The 25,485-nt window shown below is 39.7% G+C and overlaps 2 protein-coding genes across 2 annotated transcripts; both read left to right on the top strand.

The window, feature by feature from the left end:
- Nucleotides 1-8,077: 8,077 nt before the first annotated feature.
- LOC148412626 (delta-like protein 4) lies at nucleotides 8,078-19,280 on the top strand. The gene is made up of 11 exons (XM_088433966.1): nucleotides 8,078-8,464; nucleotides 8,549-8,800; nucleotides 9,698-9,752; nucleotides 10,367-10,630; nucleotides 11,922-11,982; nucleotides 13,109-13,239; nucleotides 13,315-13,484; nucleotides 13,723-13,942; nucleotides 15,255-15,981; nucleotides 16,589-16,697; nucleotides 17,569-19,280. Exons 1-11 carry the CDS (start codon nucleotides 8,411-8,413, stop codon nucleotides 17,572-17,574), a joined length of 2,049 nt encoding a protein of 682 aa, XP_088290092.1. The 5' UTR covers nucleotides 8,078-8,410; the 3' UTR covers nucleotides 17,575-19,280.
- A 2,585-nt stretch (nucleotides 19,281-21,865) lies between these two features.
- LOC148412625 (glutathione-specific gamma-glutamylcyclotransferase 1-like) lies at nucleotides 21,866-25,074 on the top strand. The gene is made up of 3 exons (XM_088433209.1): nucleotides 21,866-22,215; nucleotides 22,335-22,370; nucleotides 24,312-25,074. Exons 1-3 carry the CDS (start codon nucleotides 22,045-22,047, stop codon nucleotides 24,714-24,716), a joined length of 612 nt encoding a protein of 203 aa, XP_088289335.1. The 5' UTR covers nucleotides 21,866-22,044; the 3' UTR covers nucleotides 24,717-25,074.
- The last annotated feature ends 411 nt before the right edge of the window (nucleotides 25,075-25,485 follow it).

The following is a 25,485-nucleotide window of genomic DNA, read 5'->3' as shown; positions in this document are numbered from 1 at the left end:
AGAATTTTGGGTTAAAATTTTTTGAACTTCAGGAAAACCATGAATATGTATAATAAGAAAAATAGAAGCACTCCCTACACAAATTCGTGGAATCTACTGAACTTTGGTCAAAAACTAGAAGGAGTCAAAAATGACGGTATGCACTCTATAAACATTCCTGCTGAAATACAGCCACAGAGCGAACGCGAATAGGACACATGGAAATAATCCAGAGTTCTTGATAGACGTCAACGACTGGACGTAGACACGAAAATTGCATCTCAGAGGCATGTCGAGGAGTAACAACGTGCGAGCAACTTGGGAGCGGAGGGGTCGGGCTAGAACAACATCCCCGAGCCTCTTCGTCCAACAGACTGGGCGACTCTCACCGGGTTACCTCGGAAACCTGGCCGAACACGCGGCCGCTTCACCCCTCTTATGGGAAATACTCCGTTATCGTCAACATGGGGCTCTTCCACTGAACGTCAGCTGTGGGGAACCAACGTCAGTGAGCTTTCACCAAACAGACTGAACTGGACTTCATTGCGCTGCTGAATAAGCATGCGTATGATCAAACATGGCATCGAGCCCACTGTCTTGCATCTGGCCATCGTACTGACTTGAATAACAATTACTTAGCACAAAAGCATTTGTGTGCATTGTTTGTCTTTTCCGAGTGGGGACGGGTGAATGTCCAGTATGTACGCAGGGCGCACTTATAAGGTCAATTATAGTTCAGCCTCACTAAAAAGGCCAGCGAAACAAATTTAGCATAGGTCCAAAAGCATAAATTCCTGTGCGGGGTTTGCATGTTCTCCCTGTGCCTGTGTGGGTTTTCTCCAGGTTCTCCGGTTTCATTACACACTTTAAAAATATGCATGGTTGGTACAGTTGGACACCCCTGGCATACATGTTTAGTGGCGGTGGTATTATTTTTTTCCGTCTGTCAATTCTGACAAAAAAAATCTCCAAAACTATTAGGATTGATTCAGGAAAATTGTAAGACCGACTCAGATTCGTCAGACTCTGACCAAGAAAGGGAATTCAATGGCAGCCGGAACGGAACGATGCACCGGCTTGTTTCCGCCCCCTGCTGGAAAGTTTAGTATGGTTTCGCATGTCGTCTCAACAACTAGGTTCCCGGAGTTATTATAAGTTTGCTTTAATCCAACCAGCAAAACCGAAATATGTTCTTGAATGCAGTTTTTTGTGATTAAAAAATACATCAACTCACTTTTCAGGTACACTTTAAAAATCACAACCTGGGATTGAATGTCTTGACTTTTAAAACGTGCTGCAAATATGTATTTGATATTGCGTGAGTTTTAAAAGGATTCAATGCATTTTCCATTGACCTTTGCACTTGGTTTTATCCATGTTTTATCTGTGATTATCTTAAAGAGAAAACTGCTGACTATGATTTATGCTGCTGAGATTACGGTGTGTAAATGTAATAATTGGTCTATGGTAGGTTGGACCTCTAAAATGCCGTTTTTATAATCTTGCAGCGTCACGCGTCTTCAAACATCTGGCACTCAGCGAAATAAAATTCCACCAAAGCAAAAGCAAAAGTCCGGCGACGGAAACGGAGAATTTAAGCAAGGGTAGTTTCTACATGTGTTCATGTAAACAAACAATGTTCCAGAGGAGCTCAAGAGGTCATGTGGCCTCGGTCAGGAAATGTTCGAACAACAAAAGATAAGACGTCATTAAGCCGTTTGAAAATTCAAGCAGAGCCTGATCGCACCGAAAACACCGTCAGTGAGTGACATGCCAAGATTAAATGCCAGATACTAATCACACTGATAGTGTTCAGTGATTACAGTGAATTTCCTGCGTTGACAGATATCAAAGCATTTCCATGATTAATGTTACTTTGATGACCCTTGGTAATGAGACGAAGTGCATCGAGCAGAGCTTATCATGACGCTTCCTTTTTCGTGATCTCACAGAACATACACAAAAAGTGAACACATGCACATCAGGTGGAGCAGTGTGAGAATCGCAGTACAGCGACAATTGGCGCTCGCCCCATGCTCCTTCCGAACAGTCCTTTTTCACACCAGCATGTTCTTCCCTCTCGTCCATTTACCACCTTTGTCCATTTCCTGTTTCAGAGGGTTTCAGAGGGATTTCCTTAGTAGGGATTCTCGGAATTATTACGGAGCTGAATTTGGACCCAGAAGCAGACAGGACATAAAAAATCGAGTCAGTCTATCCTCCTGAGACCCAGCCTATTCATTTGCGTCCATTTTGTCTCAACAAAGTTAATAGCATCCCAGCCAAACACGGGAGATATCATTGGAAAGTCCAGGATGTCCTCTACTGATTACACCGGGACTTTGTAGAGTAGCTCCAATAAGTCAAACGATATAGACCAAAAACAAAGGTCCACTGCAATGGACAAAAATTAATAGGCTGGGTTTCAGGTGGATACTCAAGAAAAACTGCATTTAAACAAGTTTTTGGGTTGAATGAAAGAAAGCTTATAATTGCTCGAGGAACCTTTTTGTCGAGACACCACGCGTACAGCATACTGATGGATTTAAGGAAGGAAAAAAAGTAGAGCTGAAAAACTAGACCTGAAAAACCAATAGACTACAATACAGCCAGGAAGTGACATCTTTGAGTAGCAGATGCGGCGATGCCTCCTCCATGTGTCGAAGGTGGAGCAGGTCTGCTGGATCAATGAACTGCTCCTTCTGGCCAGCATAATGACCGCCTTTAGCAACCTGCCTCACACTCACAACCATTGTGCTGCTGATGTGTGAATAATACCTTCGACGTACATTAAGTAAGGAGTGTGTTGTTAGTGGCAGTGTAAGGGTATAGAGTGCTGACATTGTTTTGTTGTGGCAACACACAAGTAAGAGGGTGTCTGGAAAGTTCCACCTCTTCTACACGCTCTTATTACACTGACAAGTGGAATGGCAACCTTGCCAAAGCAGGTTGTCAAAATTTTAAAAGGACTTTCCTTCCTAAAGACAGGAAGTGGAGAACTGCTATAGTGTATTTTTTCGAGCAGAAATTCTCAAAAGGGCGTATGTGAAGGCACTTAGGGTGTATGACAGATTTTGAGTTCCTGCAGGTAGCAACAAATTGACTTGAATGCCACTACGTCTTTATTTTCAATTTAAAAGCAAATAAATTGTAACATGGATCATTTCTTTGTCAAACTACGTTATAGCCTGAGCTTAGCGGGGCGAGGAGATTATACACACACACACACACACACACACACACACACACACACATATATATATATATATATATATATATAGCCTTTTTTCCATTAAAAATGTTGGTCATTGTTTTCCATAGTTGACTAAAGAAATGTGAACTGAAATTCCAACTGATTTTCTGTTTCCAACTGTTGAGAATTGGACGAATTTAGGTCTCTAAATGTGTAGTTGATTATCAAAAAGAATGAATCATTGATCAATGACTATCCTTAAGCCAACTTCAACTGCAGGCAACTTTTAAAAAGCCTTTTCTCCCCCGGTTACAACAGGAGGCAATTTCTCTTCCTCAATGGCGGGTGAGTCAATAGATTTAGATACCCGACATGCATTGGCAGCACAAATCAAAAGCCTCATTGATTGGCTGGACAGATTGTGGCATAAAGATCTGTAAAGAAGTGTTAAAACGCCGCTCATTAAACATGGCAGGTGGACCATCTGCTAGAACCGCTAGCTCGTTTCACCATCGGCGCCATTTGGCCCACGTCGGGTCAGATACAGAGGAGACGGATGAAGTCAGTCGTGGCATTTTAGGAGGATTTTCTCCAGCTCTGACAAGGGCTCATGTGTTTGCAAAATATATGAGTATCAACAGTATGTCAGTGTTACTGTCGCACCATTTTTGGACATCTTGTCTGCCATTGCGCGAGTATTGAGAGGAGCTATAGTTTAAGAAATTCTCAATCATATCACAATTTTGCTGCTTATGCTTATAGGAGCATTTGTTAATTCTGTTTCTAATGTGTTGAATAATAATGCAATGATAAACGCATGTAAATGTGTGTCATATCTTGAAAGCCAACCTATTCGTTTGTGTCCACTGTTGTGGACATTTGTTTTTTGTTTCTATCTTTTGCCTCATAGGAGCTACCGTGTCCATCTACCATCATGGGGTTTGTTTGGTATTTATTTATTTAAAAACTCAAAAATATATACAAATGACCCCCCTCCCCCCAAAAAAAAACAAAATTGCAGGTTTACATCGCTTTTTTCTTGTAATTCTTTTTCCTTTTAAGTCAGACCAGTCGAAAAATAGCAATTTTGTATATTTAAATAAAACTGCATGGATTATAAAAAAAAAAAAAAAAATCTCTACTTTGCGGATTTCGGTTATTGTGGGTATTATCGGTAATGTATATTCCGGCGATAAATGAGGGAACATTGTCGTAAAAACGTTTTTTTTTTTTTTTATTTGAAATATGACTTTGGCAATTATGCTATGTGACTGATGAAAATGAAAAATTAACATTCTATTACTCATTTGGATGTTTTATTTTAAACCTTTTTCAACCATCGTTAGTGATGGAAAAACTCAACTCTTGAATCTTCTTTAACGCACCTCAAAACAGCCATTGCTGCATACGTAGTGCTACGCACAGCCTGGAATTTCTTCATTTCCCCCAAAAGAGTTGAATAAAGTCTGCTGACCCGAACCCGGATCAGCAGAAGAAAATTCCTAAATGAACAAGCTCGGAACTTTCCGAGAATTTGGCAACTTTTACCCGAACTTTCCTGCCTCCGGCAGCGCAAAGATGCAAATCCCTAAATAAGGACTTTTGTTTGCAGCAGAACCAAACAAACTGAACCAAGCAATTTTACATCTCCAATAACATCCAATCCGTCCTGCACGCGAGACCCTTAAGAACCTCTTCATTTCTCCCAATCAACATTTTGTGTTTAGGGTTTGAAAGCCAGCTGAAAAGCCATAAAACAATTGCAAGTCCTCTTTACAAAACACTGTCAGGGAGAAAAATGATTTCCTATTGTGAGTGCAGATGGAACCACAGAGTTCCAAAATTGTGTTTATTCTTGAGCAAAACTGTTGAAAAGAGCCAGTGAGATAATGGTTTGCACTGGCCTTGAGTAAATAACCCAAATGCTGCATGCATCTCTTTTAATGCCATGTTTACGTCCATTTCAAGATTCAAGTTTTATTGTCATATGTATAATATTATTCTACCACACAATGAAATCCTTATTCCGTTCACTTCCCCGAGTAGCAGACTACATTCCATGTTGGAGCAATAAATAAATAGCAATAAGAATAGCGATTAAACAACAACAGAAACAATGGTGCTAATAATATAGTGCCAATATCACGTCGTGCAAAATATTAGTGCAAAATGTTATTTATGCATGTAGTAAGAGGCATTTTACCAGATAGATAGATAGGTCTAGCTAGCTTTAGCTTCCTAGCTAGCTAGCAAGTTAGGTAGATACGGTATATTGCTGATATGCTTATCTAGCTAGCTGACAAGGAAGCTAAAACTCACTAGATCTATGTATCTAGCAAGCGAGCGAGCGAGATAGATAGATTAAATTTGCTAGCTAGCTAGCAAGATAGATAGTTAGTAAAATAGAAAGATAGATAGATGGATTAAAATAGCTAGCTAGCAAGATAGATAGATAGATAGCAAAATAGATAGATAGATTAAAATAGCTAGCTAGCTAGCAAGATAGATAGCTAGAAAAATAGCTAGCAAGATAGATAGATAGATAGATAGATAGATAGATTAAAATAGCTAGCTAGCTAGCAAGATAGATAGCTAGAAAAATAGCTAGCAAGATAGATAGATAGATAGATAAAATAGCTAGCTAGCAAGATAGATAGATAGATAGATAGATAGATAAAATAGTTAGCTAGCAAGATAAATAGATAGATAAAATAGCTAGCTAGCAAGATAGATAGATAGATAGATAGATAGATAGATAGATAAAATAGCTAGCTAGCAAGATAGATAGATAACATTGACAGACAGGCAGGCAGACGGACATACAACAAAATTATACGTAATAAATATTAAATACGTACATACATACACACAATATCATAGAATAAAAATGACGATTAAGTCATGTAATACAATTCATGACAGGTATTCTTTAAAAACATGGCCCGAAGTGCAATAGCACCTCCTTAAACCCGTGGGATGAATGTGAATAATTTTCACATATCTGAACCTGAAAATTGGGTGAAACCTCCAACTGCTATTTAAAGACAGCATGTTAATGAGCCAGCCTTCGGTGGGAACGTCAAACATTTCAAGCTAGGCATGAAATACGCATTCCGCTTACTCACACCGCTTTTGACTTAGCGGTCCATTGTCCGGTCTTCTAAATTGGACTTTCCAAGCAGTAAGTCAAAGGTAGCGATGAAGTCATCGGCGTGGAGCCACGCTCCTTCATGGTCAGGGAACGCTGGCAAAATCCTGTTCCCTCACTCCGAATCCCGCCCGGACACGTTTGGCCTGTTGCAGGAGTGATAAAGCACACAATGCCCTGTGCCCAGCATGAGCTGAGAAAATACCGTACAGTTGAATTTGCTCAGAAATTTCACTTCATTTTTCTCGTCCCCGTTTGGAACAATCGAGCACACTTGAAAGCAGATGAAAGTGTTTTTAAAGTGGCGTGAGTGGATGTTATTTCAGTAAACACGGTGGCGCTGCGCTTTCAATTGATACAAATGGCTTTTCAATTGGTGACATTATTAGTTTATGATGAATAATAATGTATGCTAACAGTTGGGTGCTGACTATTGTGTGGGATTTTTTTTTTTTTTTTTTTACATACACAATAGCATATAGTCTTGCTTTTTTCGCACAAAACTGATTTCTTTTTTTGGGGTGTCATAACTACAATATCTATCGGCCTGGCGACCTGCACTACAAATTTCTTTGTGTTTGAATCAATACAATTTTTTCAATTTAAAAATATTAAATTGCGCGAAAGCAACCTGTTTGTATTTAAAAAATTGCTGAATAAATCAGTTATACTTCAATAAAGTTTTATTTTAAATTGATTTTAATAATCATTTACTCCGGTATTATTATAATTACAATACTGATAGAGCGCAAATCAATGCTAATGTTTAAGTATTTGCACTAGCGTACATGCTAGCTCCTTTATGCTAACTTCTTAGAGTAAAATAAATAGAATAGAATAGAATTATTGTCATTGGACAGCAGGTGTACAAACAAAATTGGGATTATCGTAATGATTACAACAAAATTGGTTTTGATTTACTCATTCAATGCCAGGGACACATTTTCATGTTTTTTTAAGAGCCCGGACATTAAATCCCAGATACTCAAGTATTAAATTGATGCGTTAGTACATTGGGGACATTACTTTCCAGATACTTAAATATTAAACCAATACTTAAATATCTGGGATCGAATGTCCACTCTCTGAAATAACGTGAAAATACGTCGCTGGCACTGAATGAACAAATTCAGTAATTATTTTTGGGAATAGGTTAATCCTTCAAAATTATCCAAATGCGCCACACTTTTTTGCCAAAATAAACCATTTGCAAACGTCTCTATAATCTTTGGAAAATCACGATCAACATTTTAGCCAATTTTCTGCCATGTTCGGGACCAAAGCAGCTTAGTCCATATGAAAAAAAAATGCCATTTTTAAAAGAGGGTCTTAATTAAACAGCAACAAACAATAAACAACAAAATTGAGATGATGGATTATTACAATAATTTGCAGTCGCAGGCCTAAAATAAATGCATTTAGGGCTATATAAATAAAATTTGATTGATTGATTGATTGATATACTAGTGCTGTCAAACATATTTTTTTTTAACTAATTAATTGCACATTTTCCCTAAATTAATCAGGATTAATCGCATTCGTCAGTCAAAAAGGGTGCATTTTTATTTACTTGAATCAAATCTCGGAATTGACGTGGCCACTGAAGCACACTCGGGGATGATGTGTGTGTGTGGGTGTGTGTGTGTGTGTGTGTGTAGGGGGGGGCACGAGAGGGGGCGGCGATTATTGTCATGTTCCTGCCAGCTGGGCCATATATAAGCAAGAGGGGCGACGTGACCGAGCCCACAGTGGGTGACACCATGCACTGATGCTCGTCCACATGCATGCACACGCCTCACTCTCGTCCTCGCAAGTGTCCCAAAAGCAACACAACAACAACAAAGTACCACAAGTGACCGGCACGATGGATGGACATCACAAAGACCGCAGAATGACTCACTTGTGGATATTGACTATTTTGATATCGGTCTAACCTCTTATTTTGCACTGGATAACTCTTAACCCCCCCAGCTGGAGTTTCTACCTACCGCGGGATTCTATTTATTTGCATTTTGGATCCCCCCCCCGTCCCAGCGCCAGGATTTGTGGACTAAATACTTCGAAGGATACGAACATCAAGCTCTTAAAGGATGGCCGTTTGGTTCACAACTGTCCTTGCAATAGTTGTAACATGTTTTACTCAGGTACGGTGTCCGCTTTTTCCAAAAGAGCGGGGGGTTTGTGTGGAAATTTGCATTTTGCTTGCTGAACTTTCGCCTCGTGTCTAGGTTCTGGCATCAGGTGTGTTCGAGATCGATCTGCATCACTTTGACAATTCCAAAGGTTCGCTGGCCAGTGGAAGGAGCTGCGGCGCGAGCGGCTGCAGGACTTTTTTCACTGTTTGCCTGAAGAATTTCCAAACGGTGGTGACTCCCGGAGGTTGTCTTTTTGCCAAGGCCAGGACACCCGTTTTGGGCAGCGACTCGTTCAGCATGCAGCCGGATTCCAGGCTGCGGTTACCCCTCAACTTCACCTGGCCGGTAAGGAATTTGTGACACGGCGCATTGCGTTTATTTCGATATTTTAACGAAAATGTGATCGGGAGATATTTAATTTGGAAAAGTCACAAAATGACAGCTCCTGTTTTGAGCTGCTATGCGTTTCACCTAGTCAGTAAGAGACTTACGATGCTAACAGTTATCAGCCGATATTCTTTTATTTGAAGATCCGAACTAAACTAATCAGCAAATGACCCTATTCGTGGTACGAAAAGTCATTAAATTCCGACTACGGTTTTATGCTGATTTGCGTTTCAACTAGCCCACAAGGAATTTACCATTCTTCAGTTAATAATTAACCAATATGTATTTATATCAATATTCAAACTAAAGTGTCGTCAGTGAATTGCGGCTACTGTTTTGTTCTGCCGTGTGTTTAATGCAAATATTGTCATGTATACAAGTGTATACATACAGTAATCACATACAGGTGTAAAATATAAATACGTCATTTCACAGTCGTTTTAGATGTATTCATGAGAGTAATATTGTGGAATAATAACCTCTAAAGGATAATAAAATGTAAATATCTATCCAGAGAAATTTAGTTGCATTTTGTAGTTTTTGCGTCTACACTTTAGTGTATTTGCCGCATATGATTGGTTTTATGGTTTTATGTATGAATTCTATGTAAATATATATGTTTTTATCTCTCATCTTTCTATCCTTAGCTATGGATTATTTAAACCTAGCTTTAAATCTTTATTTAGCTACACACAGTTTATCTATCTATCTATCTATCTATCTATCTATCTATCTATCTATCTATCTATCTATCTATCTATCTATCATAATGTTACGTTTGTAAAGAGCGTAGATAAATTGTGCGTCTGTACACCGCCTTTGTTGAATTATATTTTCCAATTTGTGCTTCCCCAGGGTGCCTTTTCTCTCATTATTGAAGCTTGGCATTCGTCTGCAGAGGAGCCTGGAGGTAAATAGATTAAAAAACAAAAATAAAATCGAAATAAAGGAAGCACCACTAGAGGGCGACATCTCCAAATAACAACCCACCTTGTCTTATTACATCATACCTATTTCCCCAAAAATCAATAAGCAGTCTTGAGGAGGGAGGTCACGTGACAATACATCCATCTGGCATTGTCCGAGCTCTGGACTTGTGTCCACTAGGATGTCTTGTGACTCACACCGCAAGCAAAGCTCTCGCAACACAATCGCAACTTCCTTTGTTTTATTTTGGCCCTGCGTGGGAAAGTGCACCGTGTTAAGTGAGCACATGAAGCCTTGCCAAAAAACTATCCCCACCCTTTCACATAGTCTCCACCATGATCATATTGATATTGAGTAATGAATTAATCTAAGCCAAATAAGCACCTGTCTGGTGAGCTGCCGCCGCAAGAGGGCGCCCAAGTGCAATTAGCAGCTTAAAGTAGTACTGTAGTTTCATTTTTTGTCTTTTCTGACTAGGAAAGAAAAGGGTAACAGAAACCACGAAATGGGCAATAATTATGATAGTGGCAGAAATTAATGACCTTAAATCAAATCCTACAAGAACCTTATGATAATAACTGTATTCCTTTTCTGCAGACACCACCAACCCTGAATTGTTGATTGGCTCTTTTGCCATCCAAAGACAGTTGGGAATAGGGAATGAGTGGTCCCAGGATGTGCAGAGCGGGACGCAGACGGAGCTAAGGTACTCATACCGCTTCATCTGCAATGACAATTACTACGGGGACACTTGTTCCAAAATATGCGCTGCCAGAGACGACCTTTTTGGCCACTACACCTGCAAGCCTGACGGGCAAATAGCGTGTCTGCCAGGATGGAAGGGACAATACTGCCAAGAACGTAAGCACGAGTAAAGACACCATATGGGCACTTTTTTCTTTGTATTTAAAGGGCACAAGTCGGTGGTTTGCTGTGTAGTAGTAGTAGACCCTCAGTGTGTGCTTTTTTGCTTTGTGTTTGACACTTTTTTGCAATAAATGTGCGAAATGTAGTTGCATTCAGCCTGCATGTACATTAACCTCGCCGTGTCAATTTCGGTGGAACTTCAAAATGGCACCATGTGTTAGTTTCTAAATGCTTGTGACTGGAATTTATCTGATGGCAAAGTCTGACTATTGACATCCAGGGGTTCAAGCTGCAACTGACGATCATTGAAATAACCGATTAATCTGTCAATCGGATTTTTAAAAACTTGCGGTAATTTCCACCCGTTTAATTTACTCATTCAGGCCAGTAGCAAAAAGGAGAATATTTTGGTCACTAGTTTGCATAAAAGCACATAAAAAATTGCAAAATATTTTGAGAGGCGGGGATTCTGCATAGACTTTTTTTATGCTTCAAAACAATTATTTGATGATCAGTGTGGCAATCGATTAGTTGATTTTAGTCGATTAATCGGCACAACTTTCCTCTGTATCTGCTGAGCAGGTAAAGACAAAACATTTAAATCTTATCTTGGTGAAGAGGCAAAAACTTGGTAGATTTTTTTGTAAATTATTAGTGTATCAATTTCTTTATAGTTGACATTTTACAAGGACTCAAAATTCAAGTGAAAAGTATCATCGTAATTTCAGTTATTTTTTAATGTTTAACAGTGTGAGCTATCTTTCAAGTATTTCACTTTTCCTAGTTTTATTTTCAGTAGATATGATCAAAACGGGCCGCAACTCGAATTCGATTTATGCTGCGAGTGCGTGAGGCCAGTGGCAGTTAAGGTGACTGTGAAGATTTGGCGCACTTTCTCTCAGCGTTTAATCCAGCGAGGAGCTCTGTCAGCGGCACACGCCGGGTTAATCGCAGCATTATAGGCCGCCACGCGCCACTAAATTGCGGCCTCTATTGTTGCGCCGGTACAGAGCAGCAGCTGCAAACGGGGCTCGAACTGCCCACCGACAACAATGGGGCAGCTGTCACGCCTTTTTTTTTTTTTTTTGATGCTTTAAGAACAAGCATCTGCTCTGCACCAAAGCAACCAGCCATTTAACAGCATGCAAAATCAATGTCACATGACGAACACAGTGGACAAAATGTGCCGTTCCATTCAAACACCAGGAAGTAATGTTGACTAAGACCCTATAGAAAGAAAAGGTTAACCTTTAACATCCTTCTATTATATTTTTTTTTCTCACAGCAATCTGTTTGGAAGGATGCAATGAAAATAATGGAAACTGCACAATACCTGGAGAATGCAAGTGAGTATTTACAACAAAGTGTTTCTTTTTTATTTGTTGTTTCACACAGGAACTAGAAAGTACAATCAAGTAATTATTTGTTATTGTTTTTTTTATCAGATAATATCGCTCGCAATTTTCACTTAGGTGTGACGGGGGTGGCACATTTTAAAGATTTGTGGTCGAAGTTGTTTTTTTAGCCTCGTTGTATTAGCAGTAAGAAAAGTGAATTAAGACAAGCAAAGTAAACTTTTGATTTTTTTTTTTTTATCGTTACCAGCCTTCCAAGTTTAAAAAAAATTGTCTATCGTTCGATCCATCCATCTTTCTATCTATATTTTCCTGCCATATCTACCAATATTGCTAGCTAAAGCTTGCTAATCTATCTAGCTAGCTAGCTTGGTAGTTAAGTAGCGATCTAGACATCTGTCCAGCTAGCTAGCTATCCATGTATTTTTCTATCGTGTTAGCTACATGCCTTTCTAGCTCTAACTAGCTATATAAATTCATTAAGAAGTTAAATCGCTAAATATGGGCGGCATGGTGGCAGAATGTTTAGCACGCCCACCTGAGTTCTCAGGGGTTTGCCTCTGGATCCAACTTTCCTGTGTGGGTTTTGCATGTTCTCCCCGTGCCTCTGTGGGTTTTCTCTGGGTAGTCTCCTCTTAAGTGTGTTTGTGAGTGTGAATGTTCGTTTGTGTCTGTGGGCCCAGCGATTGGCTGGCAAGCATTTAAGGGGGTCCATCCCCTACTCCCCAAAGACAGTTGAGGCACCAGCAAGCCTTGTGAGGACAAACAGTTTAGAAAATAGTAATTAATTGTAATGGTTGTGACTGGTGTGGTTCCTCAGGGTAGCGTTGTAGGGGACTTTTCATTTTCTCTGTCTCTCACCCTATGTAACTATTCTAGCAATTATATTTTATATTCTATTATATTTTTCCTGTCAAAAAATGTCTGATGGCGATATTAACAGCATTCAAACATGCGGTGTTTATTTTCAGTGTTTATTTTGCTTTAGATTAAAATAAAAAGCAAAGTAAAGCGCCCCAGGTCATGGTAGTAGTATCTTTTTTTCCCAGCACCGCACACGGCTTCTTTGAGTGTTGCTCCAATAACAATAGCCGCGTTTTGCTGGTCTTTGTTTCAGATGCCGAGAAGGCTGGCAGGGCGTCTTTTGTGATGTGTGTAAACTGCATCCATCGTGTAAACACGGTACCTGCACGGAGCCTTGGGAGTGCGCCTGCAAAGAAGGCTGGGGGGGTATTCTTTGCGACCAAGGTAGGCTGACAACATCATGCTGAGTGAATAACATCCATAGAGGATATAACCGAGGCTTTTTTTTTTTCCAACCAGACCTGAACTACTGCACCCACCACAAGCCGTGCGCCAACGGCGCCACGTGCATGAACACGGGCCAGGGCAGCTACACCTGCGCCTGCCTGCCGGGCTTCACCGGGGTCAACTGTGACTCGGAGGTCAGGGAGTGTGACAGACAGCCCTGTCGCAACGGAGGCAACTGCTTAGTGAGTGCGGAAGTCCCTCGCTCTCCTTTCCCACAACACGCGCTTTCCTGTTTTTGTTGTTGCCTTCGCCTATCTGCGAGTTCCAGGAGGATACCATTGATTGTCAAGTCCCGAATGACCCAGTTCCCAGTTTACAGCGTACTGTAAATAGGATAGAGGGGGCTCGTTCGGGGGGCCCTTTGTGAACAGGATAGGAAAAGAAAACATCTGACGCCCAACTTTTTCGATACGCTTTCAGGAGACGGAGAATGGATACAGGTGCGAATGTCCGCTGGGTTTCACCGGGCCGCGCTGCGAACAGCGGACGCTGACGTGCGAGGACGCGCCCTGCTTGCTCGGCGGCAAGTGTAAAGAGACGGAGGACGGTCACAGTTACGTGTGCGAGTGTCCGGCTGGCTACACGGGACTCAACTGTGAGAAGAAAGTGGATAAATGCACATCCCTGCGATGCACGAATGGTAAGGCGCCACCTTTTCCATATTATCTGCATTCGAGAACACGATGTCTTTATCGTCGTTATTGATGCTGATAAGGGGATGCACAATAGGGGGAGGGGAAGCTAGAGCGGTGGAGGTCGGCCCCGGAAAAAGGAGGAACAAGGGAGAGACGGAGGAGATGCGTGTTAGTGACAGGGACCCAAGTGGAAGAATGAAAATACGGGGAGATGGAGGCGAAAGAAGAAGAATCTTTATTGTAATTGTATTGCTAGTACGCAATAATATTGGGGGTGCTGCTCTGATTGCCGCATGTATAATAAATGTGAAGAATAAGTCAGGTAAATTGTTTAGGCTAAAATGCAATTTCGTAGAGTGCAATATTTATTTTCAGTGTGTTCTTGTTTTGTGGTTATTCAGAGCGGTAATACCGTCATGATCTTACCTTTGGATGTAGAGGAAGAAATCGAGCTGACGCTTGGGTGAAAGGCCTAAAAGGCGAGATTGGGGGTGTAAAGTGACACACCTGGCACTTTCGTCTTCCATTGTGTTGTCCTGAGAGCAATTCACTGTCCCACTTTCTAGATGCTGATCTCATTACCGTACATGCAGGTGGCACACTTTTAAAGGGATGGTCCACTTATTTGGCCATTTTTGGCTGCAAAAACATTATATTTTATATTGGCTGTATAAACTTTACTTTTTTGTCATTTTCTTATACATCATTCTCACAGTATTTTAGCCAATATATTGTAGTGTGATAACAAAGTGGTTGTGCCATGTTGTCGGCATCTGGGTGAAATTTCAGCTCCCTACTGTCTTCTGTCAACGCTTACCCTTTGATGTGAAATGCCTTTGATGTAAAGATCCAAGAATTGGACAAAATACCGCACAAGGTTAATACTAAAATATTTGATAACATTAGGGAGTTAAACGCTAAAGCAATTGATTATATTTTTAGCTCATTCAATCCCAAAGACGTATTTTCACATTTTTACGACTCCAGACATACGATGCTCGGTACTTATGTGTAATTTAATGTAAATTTACAATGCTTATTACTGGCATTTCAGTTAACAAAAAAGAAAAAAAAGGTGTTTGACATTTATTGTCGTCAATGGCAGTGAATGAGTTACAATAATTATCTGCAGCCCTATACTAAAATATACGATATGTTGCACTTATTTTCATTTCAAGGCTTTAAAAATGTTATTTGAGCAGGAAACTTCCTAATAGGCAAAAAGCAGGATTGAAAATGAATAGATAGCTCATTTGAGACTTTATGGATTTGCTGCATCTTGTCTAACAACACTGCCGGATGTTTTTTGTCCACTAGGGGGCCACTGCACTCTGAAGGGCAACCTTCGCGTGTGCAGCTGCCGCGCCGGCTTCGCGGGCCTCCGCTGCGAGATCAACATCAACGAGTGCGCCGCCGACCCCTGCGCCAACGGCTCCACCTGCCTGGACCGCATCAACGACTACACCTGCGTGTGCCCGCCCGGCTACGCCGGCCGGCGCTGCGACAGGCCCGCCGACGGCTGCGCCGCCCGGACCTGCCTCAACGGCGGCACCTGCTCCCTGGACGCCCGAGGTCGTCCTTCCTGCGTATGCCCCGCCCACTCCGGCGGCCCGCAGTGCGGGTCCCTGCTCGTGCCTTTGTCCGACCCGGGCCGGGAGTCCGGCGAGAAGCTCAAATGGGTGGCGGTCATCTCCGGAGTGGGCCTGGTGGCGGCTCTGCTGCTCTCCTGCATCCTTCTCGCCGTCATGAAGCGGGCGAAGAAGCGGAGAAGCAAACAGCAGGCGTCCGAGACCATGAACAACCTTTCCGAGGCCCATTTCCAGAAGGACAACCTTAAATCCGCGCCGGAGCTCAAGAACACCAACAAGAAGATGGACTTGGAAGTGGATCGCTCTAGCGAGAAGTCCAACCACAAACACATCAACCACTTCCACGTGGACTATAATACCTCGGCGGGGTACAAAGATGAACAATGCCTCCTTGACTTAGATGAAAACTGTGAAAAGATGATAGAAGATAAAAAACATCTGAGTAGAATGTACAGGTAGGTGCTCGTATCCCCCTGAAAGACGGCCCATTCGTTTGTGTCCACTGTCGTTGACATTTTTTTTTTTTTTGTCCTTCGAGCTAGCCTACTAAGTCCCGGTGTGCTCAATAGAGGACATCCTGGCCTTTCCAATGATGTCTCACGTGTTTGAGTGGAATGCGAGTCACAATTCTGTCTCGCTGAAACAAAATGGGCACGACAGTGGACACAAACAAATTCACTACTGTATAAAATCCCCGCGGGGTATAAAGATGAAAAATGCCCCCTTGAACAGTGAAAAGTTCATTTGTTTACATTTGTTTTCATTAGCTTTTATTATATGACACTTCAATCCATTTTAATATCATTTATGAGCAAGGTTACGAAACAAATTCTGCTCATATATATATATATATATATATATATATATATATATATATATATATATATATATATATATATATATATATATATATATATATATAAACAGTATATATTATACGTATATATATAAACAGTATATATTATACGTATATATGAAAATAATATGAAAAATATACATAAATATATAAATATAAATATGAAAAATATATATGAAAATAAATACTATTGCATATCTTTGCAGTGAAAGGCCAGAATGCCGAATATCAACAATCTGTTCCTCCAGAGAGTCCATGTACCAGTCGGTGTTTGTGATCACAGAAGAAAAACAGGAATGCATCATGGCAACAGAGGTATGTTTCAACCCCTCAAAAAAAAGTAAATAACAAGATTTTAACATTCAAATAGCAGGTTGTTTTCGCCTATATTCATATACCTGACTGTAGGCTTTTTATTACTTCCATTGAATTTTTGCTGAGATGCCAACTTACCAAATTTCCCAGAATGCCCAGGAAGTTGGAAAACAATACTCGTTTCATTCTGTTATCATTATTGTTGTCATCTGATTTATGGCTCACTGATTTATCAGCTTTGTTATTACCTCAAATGTGGACAATTTTATATTAAATGGGCAGTCCATTTATTTAATCATTCAGACATTTAGTTTCAGCAAAACAGTAAAGTTGATTTTAGCAGTCATTGGAAAGGCCAGGATGTCCCCTATTGAGGACACCAGGAATTAGCAGCACAGCTTAAATGAGTCTTAAGATATAGGTGAAAAACAAATGTCCACTACAGTGGACACAGAATAGGCTGGTTGTCAGAACCAAAATAATAATTTTGCAAGAAATAAAGAGTTGATTCTTTTTTTTTTTTTTGGTGCAGGCCAAGAATTTTTTATATCATCCTCAGATTGAGCCTAATAATTTGTGTCCACTGTAGTGGACATGTAGTCACCGCTAGACAGCAAAGGTCATTTCATCCCATAGATATAAGAAGTCATGGGATTGGCCAGAATGTCCTCTATTGAGGACACTGGGACTTAGTAGGGTGCATTATATGCATCCAAAAAATATCAACGAAAAAGTAATGTCCACAACATTGGACAAAAATAATGGCAAAAACAACAACAATCGCAATTGGTCAGTCCTAGTTCAGCACATATGGCTTTTTTTTGGTCTCGGTTAAGATCACTAATATTTTTTTGTCCGCTTGCGTTTTTAGGTGTAATAAACGGAAGACGTGACCACCATTTCTTGTGGACTGTTTACAAGCGTGGGGAGAGCCCGGGATTTATTTAAACGTAAAGTTGCTGCTCTTGAAAACTTGATAACTGGAACACGAATGCAATACAACTGAAGCTACTCAACTCTGGAAGAATGTAAACGACGGTGAGACTCAACCTTGCGCATCATGATGGTCGCAATTTTTTTTTTTTTTTTTTTTTGCCCGGAGGCTTGTAATTTTCTCGCATGCTAACGAGGACATTTTTTTTTTTTTACACCCTCCGGCTTCAATCGTCAATCAACACATGAAATAATGCGCGAGAATCCAGACGAGGAAGTTGGCCTTTTGCCATTGCTTTTACGACCCCCTCACTCAAAGGAGAAACCCTCACGCCGCTCGTCTGAAAGCCTGCTGAAAACGTTTTTTTGTTTGTTTTTTTTTCCTTGTCAGCTTCACGCTATCACAGAATGTCCCGTGTGCGGCCTCGAGCGCAAAGCCTTATTTTCTTATTTCAGCAAAACGTTTTGCCCCGGCCTTATCTTATCTTATCTTAGCTTATCCTGATTCCTTTGCACGGAAAGGAAAATCAAATGCAAGAATCATATGCAGGTAAACTCAGAATAAGGCCTTGATGAGTTTTGAAATATGCAAAAAAAAAAAAAAAAATCACACTTAAGACAAAGAAAGAAATGACTATTGTACCAAGGACGCCTTCAAAGGAAATTACTGAACCAATAATGTTTTTATTCTAGTATTTCGTTAGTTATTTAAGAAGTTGACGCACTGATCTTCCTCTTTTTTTTTTTTATAAGATTATTTTGTACATAGTGTATATTTATATGTTAAGATTAGAAGTATGCTTGTAAGGTGACGCACGGAAAGTGTGAAATTTTATTTTGAAAGTGTTTTTGGTCTTTGATTATGATTATTATTATTATTATGTGGTTCTTTTTATTAGTGATGGGAAGATGAAGCCTCATGAAGCACTTTTGATACCTGGTGAAAAAATGCGCTAGAAACGCAATGCGTTTCCTTTTGCGAATGAAGAAATGCAATGGAAATATATTATATTTCTACTGCATTTTTAAACCAGAGTGCCATCTAGAGGAGCAAAAAATATCACAAGTGCTTCATGAGGCTTCATTTTATCATCACTCGTTAATATATGTCCTCCTGTGAGCCAGCCTATTAATTTGTGTCCATTATAGTGGACATTTGTTGGAGCTACTCTACTAAGTCCTTGTGTCCTCAATTGAGGACATCCTGGCCTTTACAGTGATGTCTCAGTGATGCAATTCACGTTGCTGTCTCGCTGAGACAAAATGGAAACGAGTGGACAAAAATGAATCATCTGGCTCTCGGGAGGATATGAGGACAGAAATCCAAATACATATCTGGTACACTGTTGATTTGTTGGTCTTCAATGGTGGCGTGAACAAGTTGGTCAAATAGAGATTCGTAATATCAAGTCATCTAGAATCTACTCGGTAGTGTTCTATGGGTTCCGTGTCTGTGTTTAATGACATCATTGTGAGTGTGACGTGAAATCGGTGTGCTAGCGATCATCATTCGGCGGAATCCTCTGCAATTGGCAACGGTGTTGAGAGCTACTCAATCAATTATGAATATAAATATATAGAAAGAGATATATACATTTTTTTTTAAATCTGTATGCGGAAATAAATAATCATTGTGGTCTTTTAACTCTGCTCAATGACTTTTGTGTCCATTTGCAATTATGTGTCAAGTTGAGACTGCCAAGGCATAGTGAGCGCCACGGACACTCAATTAAAAAAAAAATGTCCTGGGTTTGAATAAAAGGATGGAAATTAAGCATATTTTTGAAAAACTGCACAATAGCCTGCTTAGTGACCGTTTTTATTTCCAACATAAATACCCCTAATACAAAAATGAAATGAAAATGAAAAAAAAATTAGCTAATTAAATATTTTCCTTCTTTTTTTTTTTTTTTGGGGGGGGGGGGGGGGGGCATTTTTTCTGTCATGAAAAAATATGAAAAAAAAAACGGGAAAAAAATATTCCCAAAAACAGAAGAAAAAAAAAAATATATATATAAATATATATATATTCCACAAACAGAAAAATATTCAGTTGGGAAAAAAATGGTCCGGAAAAAAGTAAAAATGTTATTCCATAAACCAAAAATAAAAGAAAGTAAAGAACATATATAATATAAGAACATAAAGAACACGAGTATATTAAAAATAATCCAATCCAACTTTTTTTTTCAACCTCTGAACCCTAAAAGATTTGTTGCAGCCTGACCAATGTCACTTAAGAGTTCAAAGGTCAATAAAAAAAAGTAAATCACCAAAAACATGCTGATTTACTGTTTGAGAATACTTTCGTTTCTGTATTTCTAAATATATATGATATTTTTACACTACTCGCAAAAGAAATTGTAAGCATTTTTTCCTTTGTCTTCACAAAGAATTCTTTGGCTGAATAGCTAGAACCCTAAACACAAAACATGCACAGTGCCAAGTTTTGGCAAAACAATTTCGAGGCTGTAAAAATGATCACGCGAGCTTTGCACGTCATGCGTGTACGTTCCGACATGCTTTTTGACATTGTGTGGTTCTGGGTTGGCCCAAGTCAACAATTTTCCACCTACAGAGGTATGCAGAAGGGAATTCTCCATTAAACGTGATCTGCAGTGCCATCAGCCGCCACTTGAGGGCGCTAACTTTTGCATGAGTTTCCGGAAGAAAAGGAAACTTTTCCAACTTCTCAAATGTCACCACACCTGGCAGGCCCAAGAAAATTCTGAAGATTTGGCAATTATCAGTTACACACACACACACAAATATATATAATTTCTGAAACTTTTGATCAGTTACACATGACCTCGGGTCAAATTGACCCAGGATGTTATTACTATTGGAGAGAAATAATATAAACATTTCTACTCTATTCTATACATTAATATTTGCCTTTTTACCTTGTTAGTGAGATTCTACACAAAAATAGATTGCTTGGCACTTTTGGATAATTAAACAATCTTTCGGGTCAAAATGACCCAAGAATGTTATTGATTTTTTTTTTTTTTTTTTTTTGAGGGGAAAAAAATAAGAATCACAAGTTTTGTTAGTTATCAGTTATCAAGGGTCAAACAAACAAAAAGAATTATGACACATTTGATCAATTGCACGTGATCTCAGGTCAAATTGACCCAAGTTGGTATTACTGTTCTTAATAAACATAACATCGTCCTATTTTATAACACTATTCTATAACTCAATTGTTGCCTGGTTATTTTGCTACTTACACATTTTTGCATTTTTATTATGATTTTTTTTAACTTTTTTTTTGCAACTGTTTTTGATGAATAAGCAAAACCCATGTAGACTCTTTTGAATAATTTAACACACCACCGGGTCATTTTGACCCGGAGACATTATTGCTGGCTTTGGAAAAGGAACAGAATACTTGTTAAAATCAAAACATTGATTTGGGTGGCACATGTTTTGGACATGTTTGTGTGAGTAAATATGACCCGGGTCAAAATGACCCAGGGAAATTGTTCCTGCTCCTCTTAAAGGAACATAACAGGAAGCTTAAGGAGCTTTGGACAACACAGCTACTGGAGAACACGTCCCAGCAGCTCAGGTCTATTTATGATAATGGGATTACCTGCCACATGCAGCATCTCTTTACATTGAACCCCAACTCTTGTTTTTTATTTTTATTTATTACTTTGATTTGATGTGATTTTGATTTGATTTACTTAGCAAATCACCTCATAAAAAGAAATAATAGAAAACTAAAAGAAAGGAAGGGCTCATCAATAGAACAACGCATTGATCTGTATACAGTATATTGCTATGAAAAAATTGGTTATTATATGCTTTATACATTATTTATGAGGATTTGAATTCGACTAAGTCGTGGGAGTTTTACATTTTTAATATACTGTTCGAGTGCGACAGAAGGTAACATCATTCCACTTTTTTTGCATGATTTTCTTGAAACAATCTTGGCGTATCTTGCACGATAAAAGGTCAATGGAGATTTCCAATCCTGTCCCGAATGTAGCAAAACGGGACACAAATAAAGTCATAACGATACAGAAATTTGCGATTGTCCTTTCACTTTCTGGATGAGAATGAAAACCTCGAGGTTTTACTTTTGTTTTGAGTGGGCAAACGAGTGGGAAAACGGCTTGACCGCTTCTTCGAATGGACGTGACTGTCCCAAACCCCGCCCCCGGCGCGCTCCCATTGGTGGACACCTCCTCACCGTGACGTCACGCGAACAACAAATACACGTGTTGCCCCAAAGCAAGGAAGCGCTCGTTAAAGAACCGTGGCAGGGCAATTTGCAAGATCTTTGAGGTGCCTCCGACTTTTTGCTCCATTTGCAGAATGTTGCTTTAAGAGAGCAACTTTTTATGATTTAAATCATTTCGAAACTACGACAACGTGTTTGCGTGCGCAAAGCCGAGCAGCTGCGATGAAACCTCAAGACATTTTGCAGTGCAAAGGAAGCCTTTGGGTTTTCGGTTATGGCTCTTTAGTGTGGAAGCCTGATTTTATTTACCAGAACAGCAAAATAGGCCACATCAAAGGCTACAAACGTCGATTCTGGCACGGGGATGACTTTTACCGAGGAGACAAGGAACACGTGAGTCCTCCACATCATTTGAATAAACTCCAATCCTTCCTATTTAAAATTAATTAATTCATTCATTGAAATCGCGATATAACGTGTATTGAGTCCAGATGTGCTTTATATCTCCACAGCCAGGAAGAGTGGTGACACTGATTGAAGACCAGGAGGTAAGTTTTTTTCATGTCCTCATACATCGGACACTGGATATTGAAGTACAACTGTAAATATATTTATACTAAAAATAGCGAGCGGTATAACGTGCCACGTTCCAGTTTTGCCACCTCGATGATCCCGCTAGTGTGCTGTGCAACCATGTGGCAACATGAATATTTGAGCTCGCTTTTAAAACTATTAACAGAGTTATGCTTTTGAGATGGAAATCGCAAAATGTATGCGTGTTATGATAAAATATGACGAGCGCTTATTTCGCATGTAAAAAAAGTTCTCAGAGAGTTAAAAACATGTTTGTTGTTGCGGTTGCAGTTGCGTCATCATTCTGAGAGCTGCGTCTGATGTTTTGCTCAACTCGTTAAATTGAAAGGCTGAATAGTCCGCTGGGATCAAGAAAACAACTTGAATATAATGTCAAACACATATCGGAATTGCTTTGTTTTGGGAGAAGACCAAAGGACAACAAAACAAAAAAAAAACACAGGGTATTTTTTGGGGTCTTATTTTGTTATGTTCACTTGTTCTTAAACCACAACAAGTTATAGTTTTTATTCCATTATCAGTGCAAATACCAATTTGTATTGTGAAGATTTTGTGTGTGTGTGTGTGTGTGTGTGTGTGGGGGGGGGGGGGGGGGGGCAAAATGATTCTATGTGACTGACAATATGTTGTTAAATTTATACTAATATACTGTACGTAACACACACACATGCTAAGGTATCAATGCCTCAATTGGCCATACTGTGTCTCATGGTATCGATACTCTCAAAAGGCGCCGATACCATATTATTGGCGGCCCGATTTCGGACATTTTATAATCAAGAACTAAAAAGTAGAAACATTGAAAATGGATCATTTCTTGCAGTTTGAAGGAAAATTTCAATGTAGGGATTATATGTAGCTCTGACTTCTGGTATCGGTATTGGTAACTCCCTAAAATTTCAATACTCATGTATGGCTGAAAAATAACTGCCATCAACATCCCTTCAAAAAAAAAAAAAAAAAAAAAATCAGAGAACATTACTTAATACATACAGTGCATACGCTGGCAACAAATAAACAATCATTAATAAAATATGTACACTAGCAGCAATAAACCAATCAGTAAATACTAAGTATTAAGTAGTACGTACGCCGGGAGCGATAAACCACTTATAGAACATATTACGTATAGTACGTATGCTAGTAAAAAATAAAAAACAGAAAAAAAATCATAAAGTTTGTACACTTGCAGCGATAAACCAACCAGAGAACATTATATAATGTGTACACTACGTACACAGTCTAAAAAACAGAAAAAAATAATATAGTTTGTACGCTAGCAGCGATAAACCAACCAGAGAACATTATATAATGTGTACACTACGTACACCGTCTAAAAAACAGAAAAAATTCATATAGTTTGTACGCTAGCAGCGATAAACCAATCAGAGAACATTATGTAATGTGCGCACTACATACTCACATAAAAAAACTGAAAAATTTAATATAGAACATTACATTTTACGTAAGAATATACGCTAGCGGCGATGAACTAATCAGGGAACGTTACGTATTATGTGCGGTACTACGCTAGCAGCAATAAACTCTTCCGAGAACATTACGTACATTCTCTTTTATTGCCGACCGTTTTTTAATACAGTTCTTCCTGCGTATGGAAACAGACCCCATAATTGAGACCGCACCTTATAATACGGTGCACCGTATGGTGCGGAAAATCCGTTAGATTTTGACTCCCGTTGGAGCGCTAACAAGAAGGAAAAAAAACTAGCCTGTGTACTCGGCAGCTGGCCTGTCATTAAAACAATCATCTTGCTTCTTTACAAGCATCGGGGCCACTTTATTTGTTTTTAATAATTGAGCGCAACAATGACATAAGCGGCCCCGTTTGTTTTCCCGGTTAACGATTAGCTCCTGTCCGCTCGTCTCCCCGGCAGGCTTGCACATGGGGCGTGGCCTACGAAGTGTCGGACGCTCAGATCAAAGAGGCCTTTCAGTACCTCAACATGAGAGAAGTGGTGCTGGGGGGCTACGTCAGCAAAATGGTGGAGTTCGTCCCCCGGGAGAAGGAGCAGGACGTAGTCCGCGCCCTGGTCTACATCGCCACGCCCGACAGCCCCGCCTACCTGGGCCCGGCTTCCGACCAGGAGATCGCCGACCAGATCGCCGTCTGCAGGGGCAAGACGGGCCGCAATGCGGAATATCTGCTCCGGCTGGCGGAATTCATGCGACTCCGCTGCCCGGAGGTCAACGACGAGCACCTCTTCTCCATCGAGGCCGCCGTTTTGAACATCTGCCGCAAATGCGGGGCGCCCAACCCCCTCCTGGTCGCCCCCGTCTGAAAAGACGCTCGGCACTTTATTATACTGAACTGACTTGACTAAAACCTGAAATATGAGCACTTCGTTTTGATATTTTATTCCATCTCGTGCACGTGACGCCTTTTTAACCTCATCCAACGCCTTACACGTTCCGTTTACTGTATATGTCGATTGATTTTATTTTAGTAATAAACACGCCTTGCTGAAATGTTGATGGTCCGGCGTGGAATGTGGTATATGCTTCTGTCCGGCTCATGCTCACGTGTCACGTGGATCAGGAATGTACAGCTGCATGCCTTCGAGGAAATGCTGACCAGTCAGCAGACCTGCTGCAGAGTTTAAGCAAACAGTATGCGCAGGCAAACTCTGCAACTGGGAGTTGCACCGCATAACCCCGTGCATGTGCATATACGTACATACAGTACATATATATATATATATATATATATATATATATATATATATATATATATATATATATATATATATACGTGTGTGTGTGTGCGCACGCACGGTGTTTTTTTTAATACAAGAAAATATTTTAATTATCAAGAAAATATGGCTATATACAGTATATGGGTATATTATTATATTATTTTATATTGTTATTATATATATATGATTTATATACATAAATATAGAGATGTGTGTGTGTGTGTGCACGTGCGCAAGGTGTTTTACAAAACTTGTTTTTTTGGAGTTAGCGAAGAAAATATGACTATATATACAGTATACACGTATATTATATTATTTAATATTGTTATTATAGATGATATATATACATAAGTAT

This window comes from Hippichthys cyanospilos, chromosome 14 (genome assembly GCF_059441005.1).
Source record: "Hippichthys cyanospilos isolate Australia breed blue-spotted pipefish chromosome 14, RoL_Hcya_1.0, whole genome shotgun sequence".
NCBI lineage: Eukaryota > Metazoa > Chordata > Actinopteri > Syngnathiformes > Syngnathidae > Hippichthys > Hippichthys cyanospilos.
Note: the sequence above shows the minus strand (reverse complement) of the source record. Positions and strands in the feature narration are given on the sequence as shown.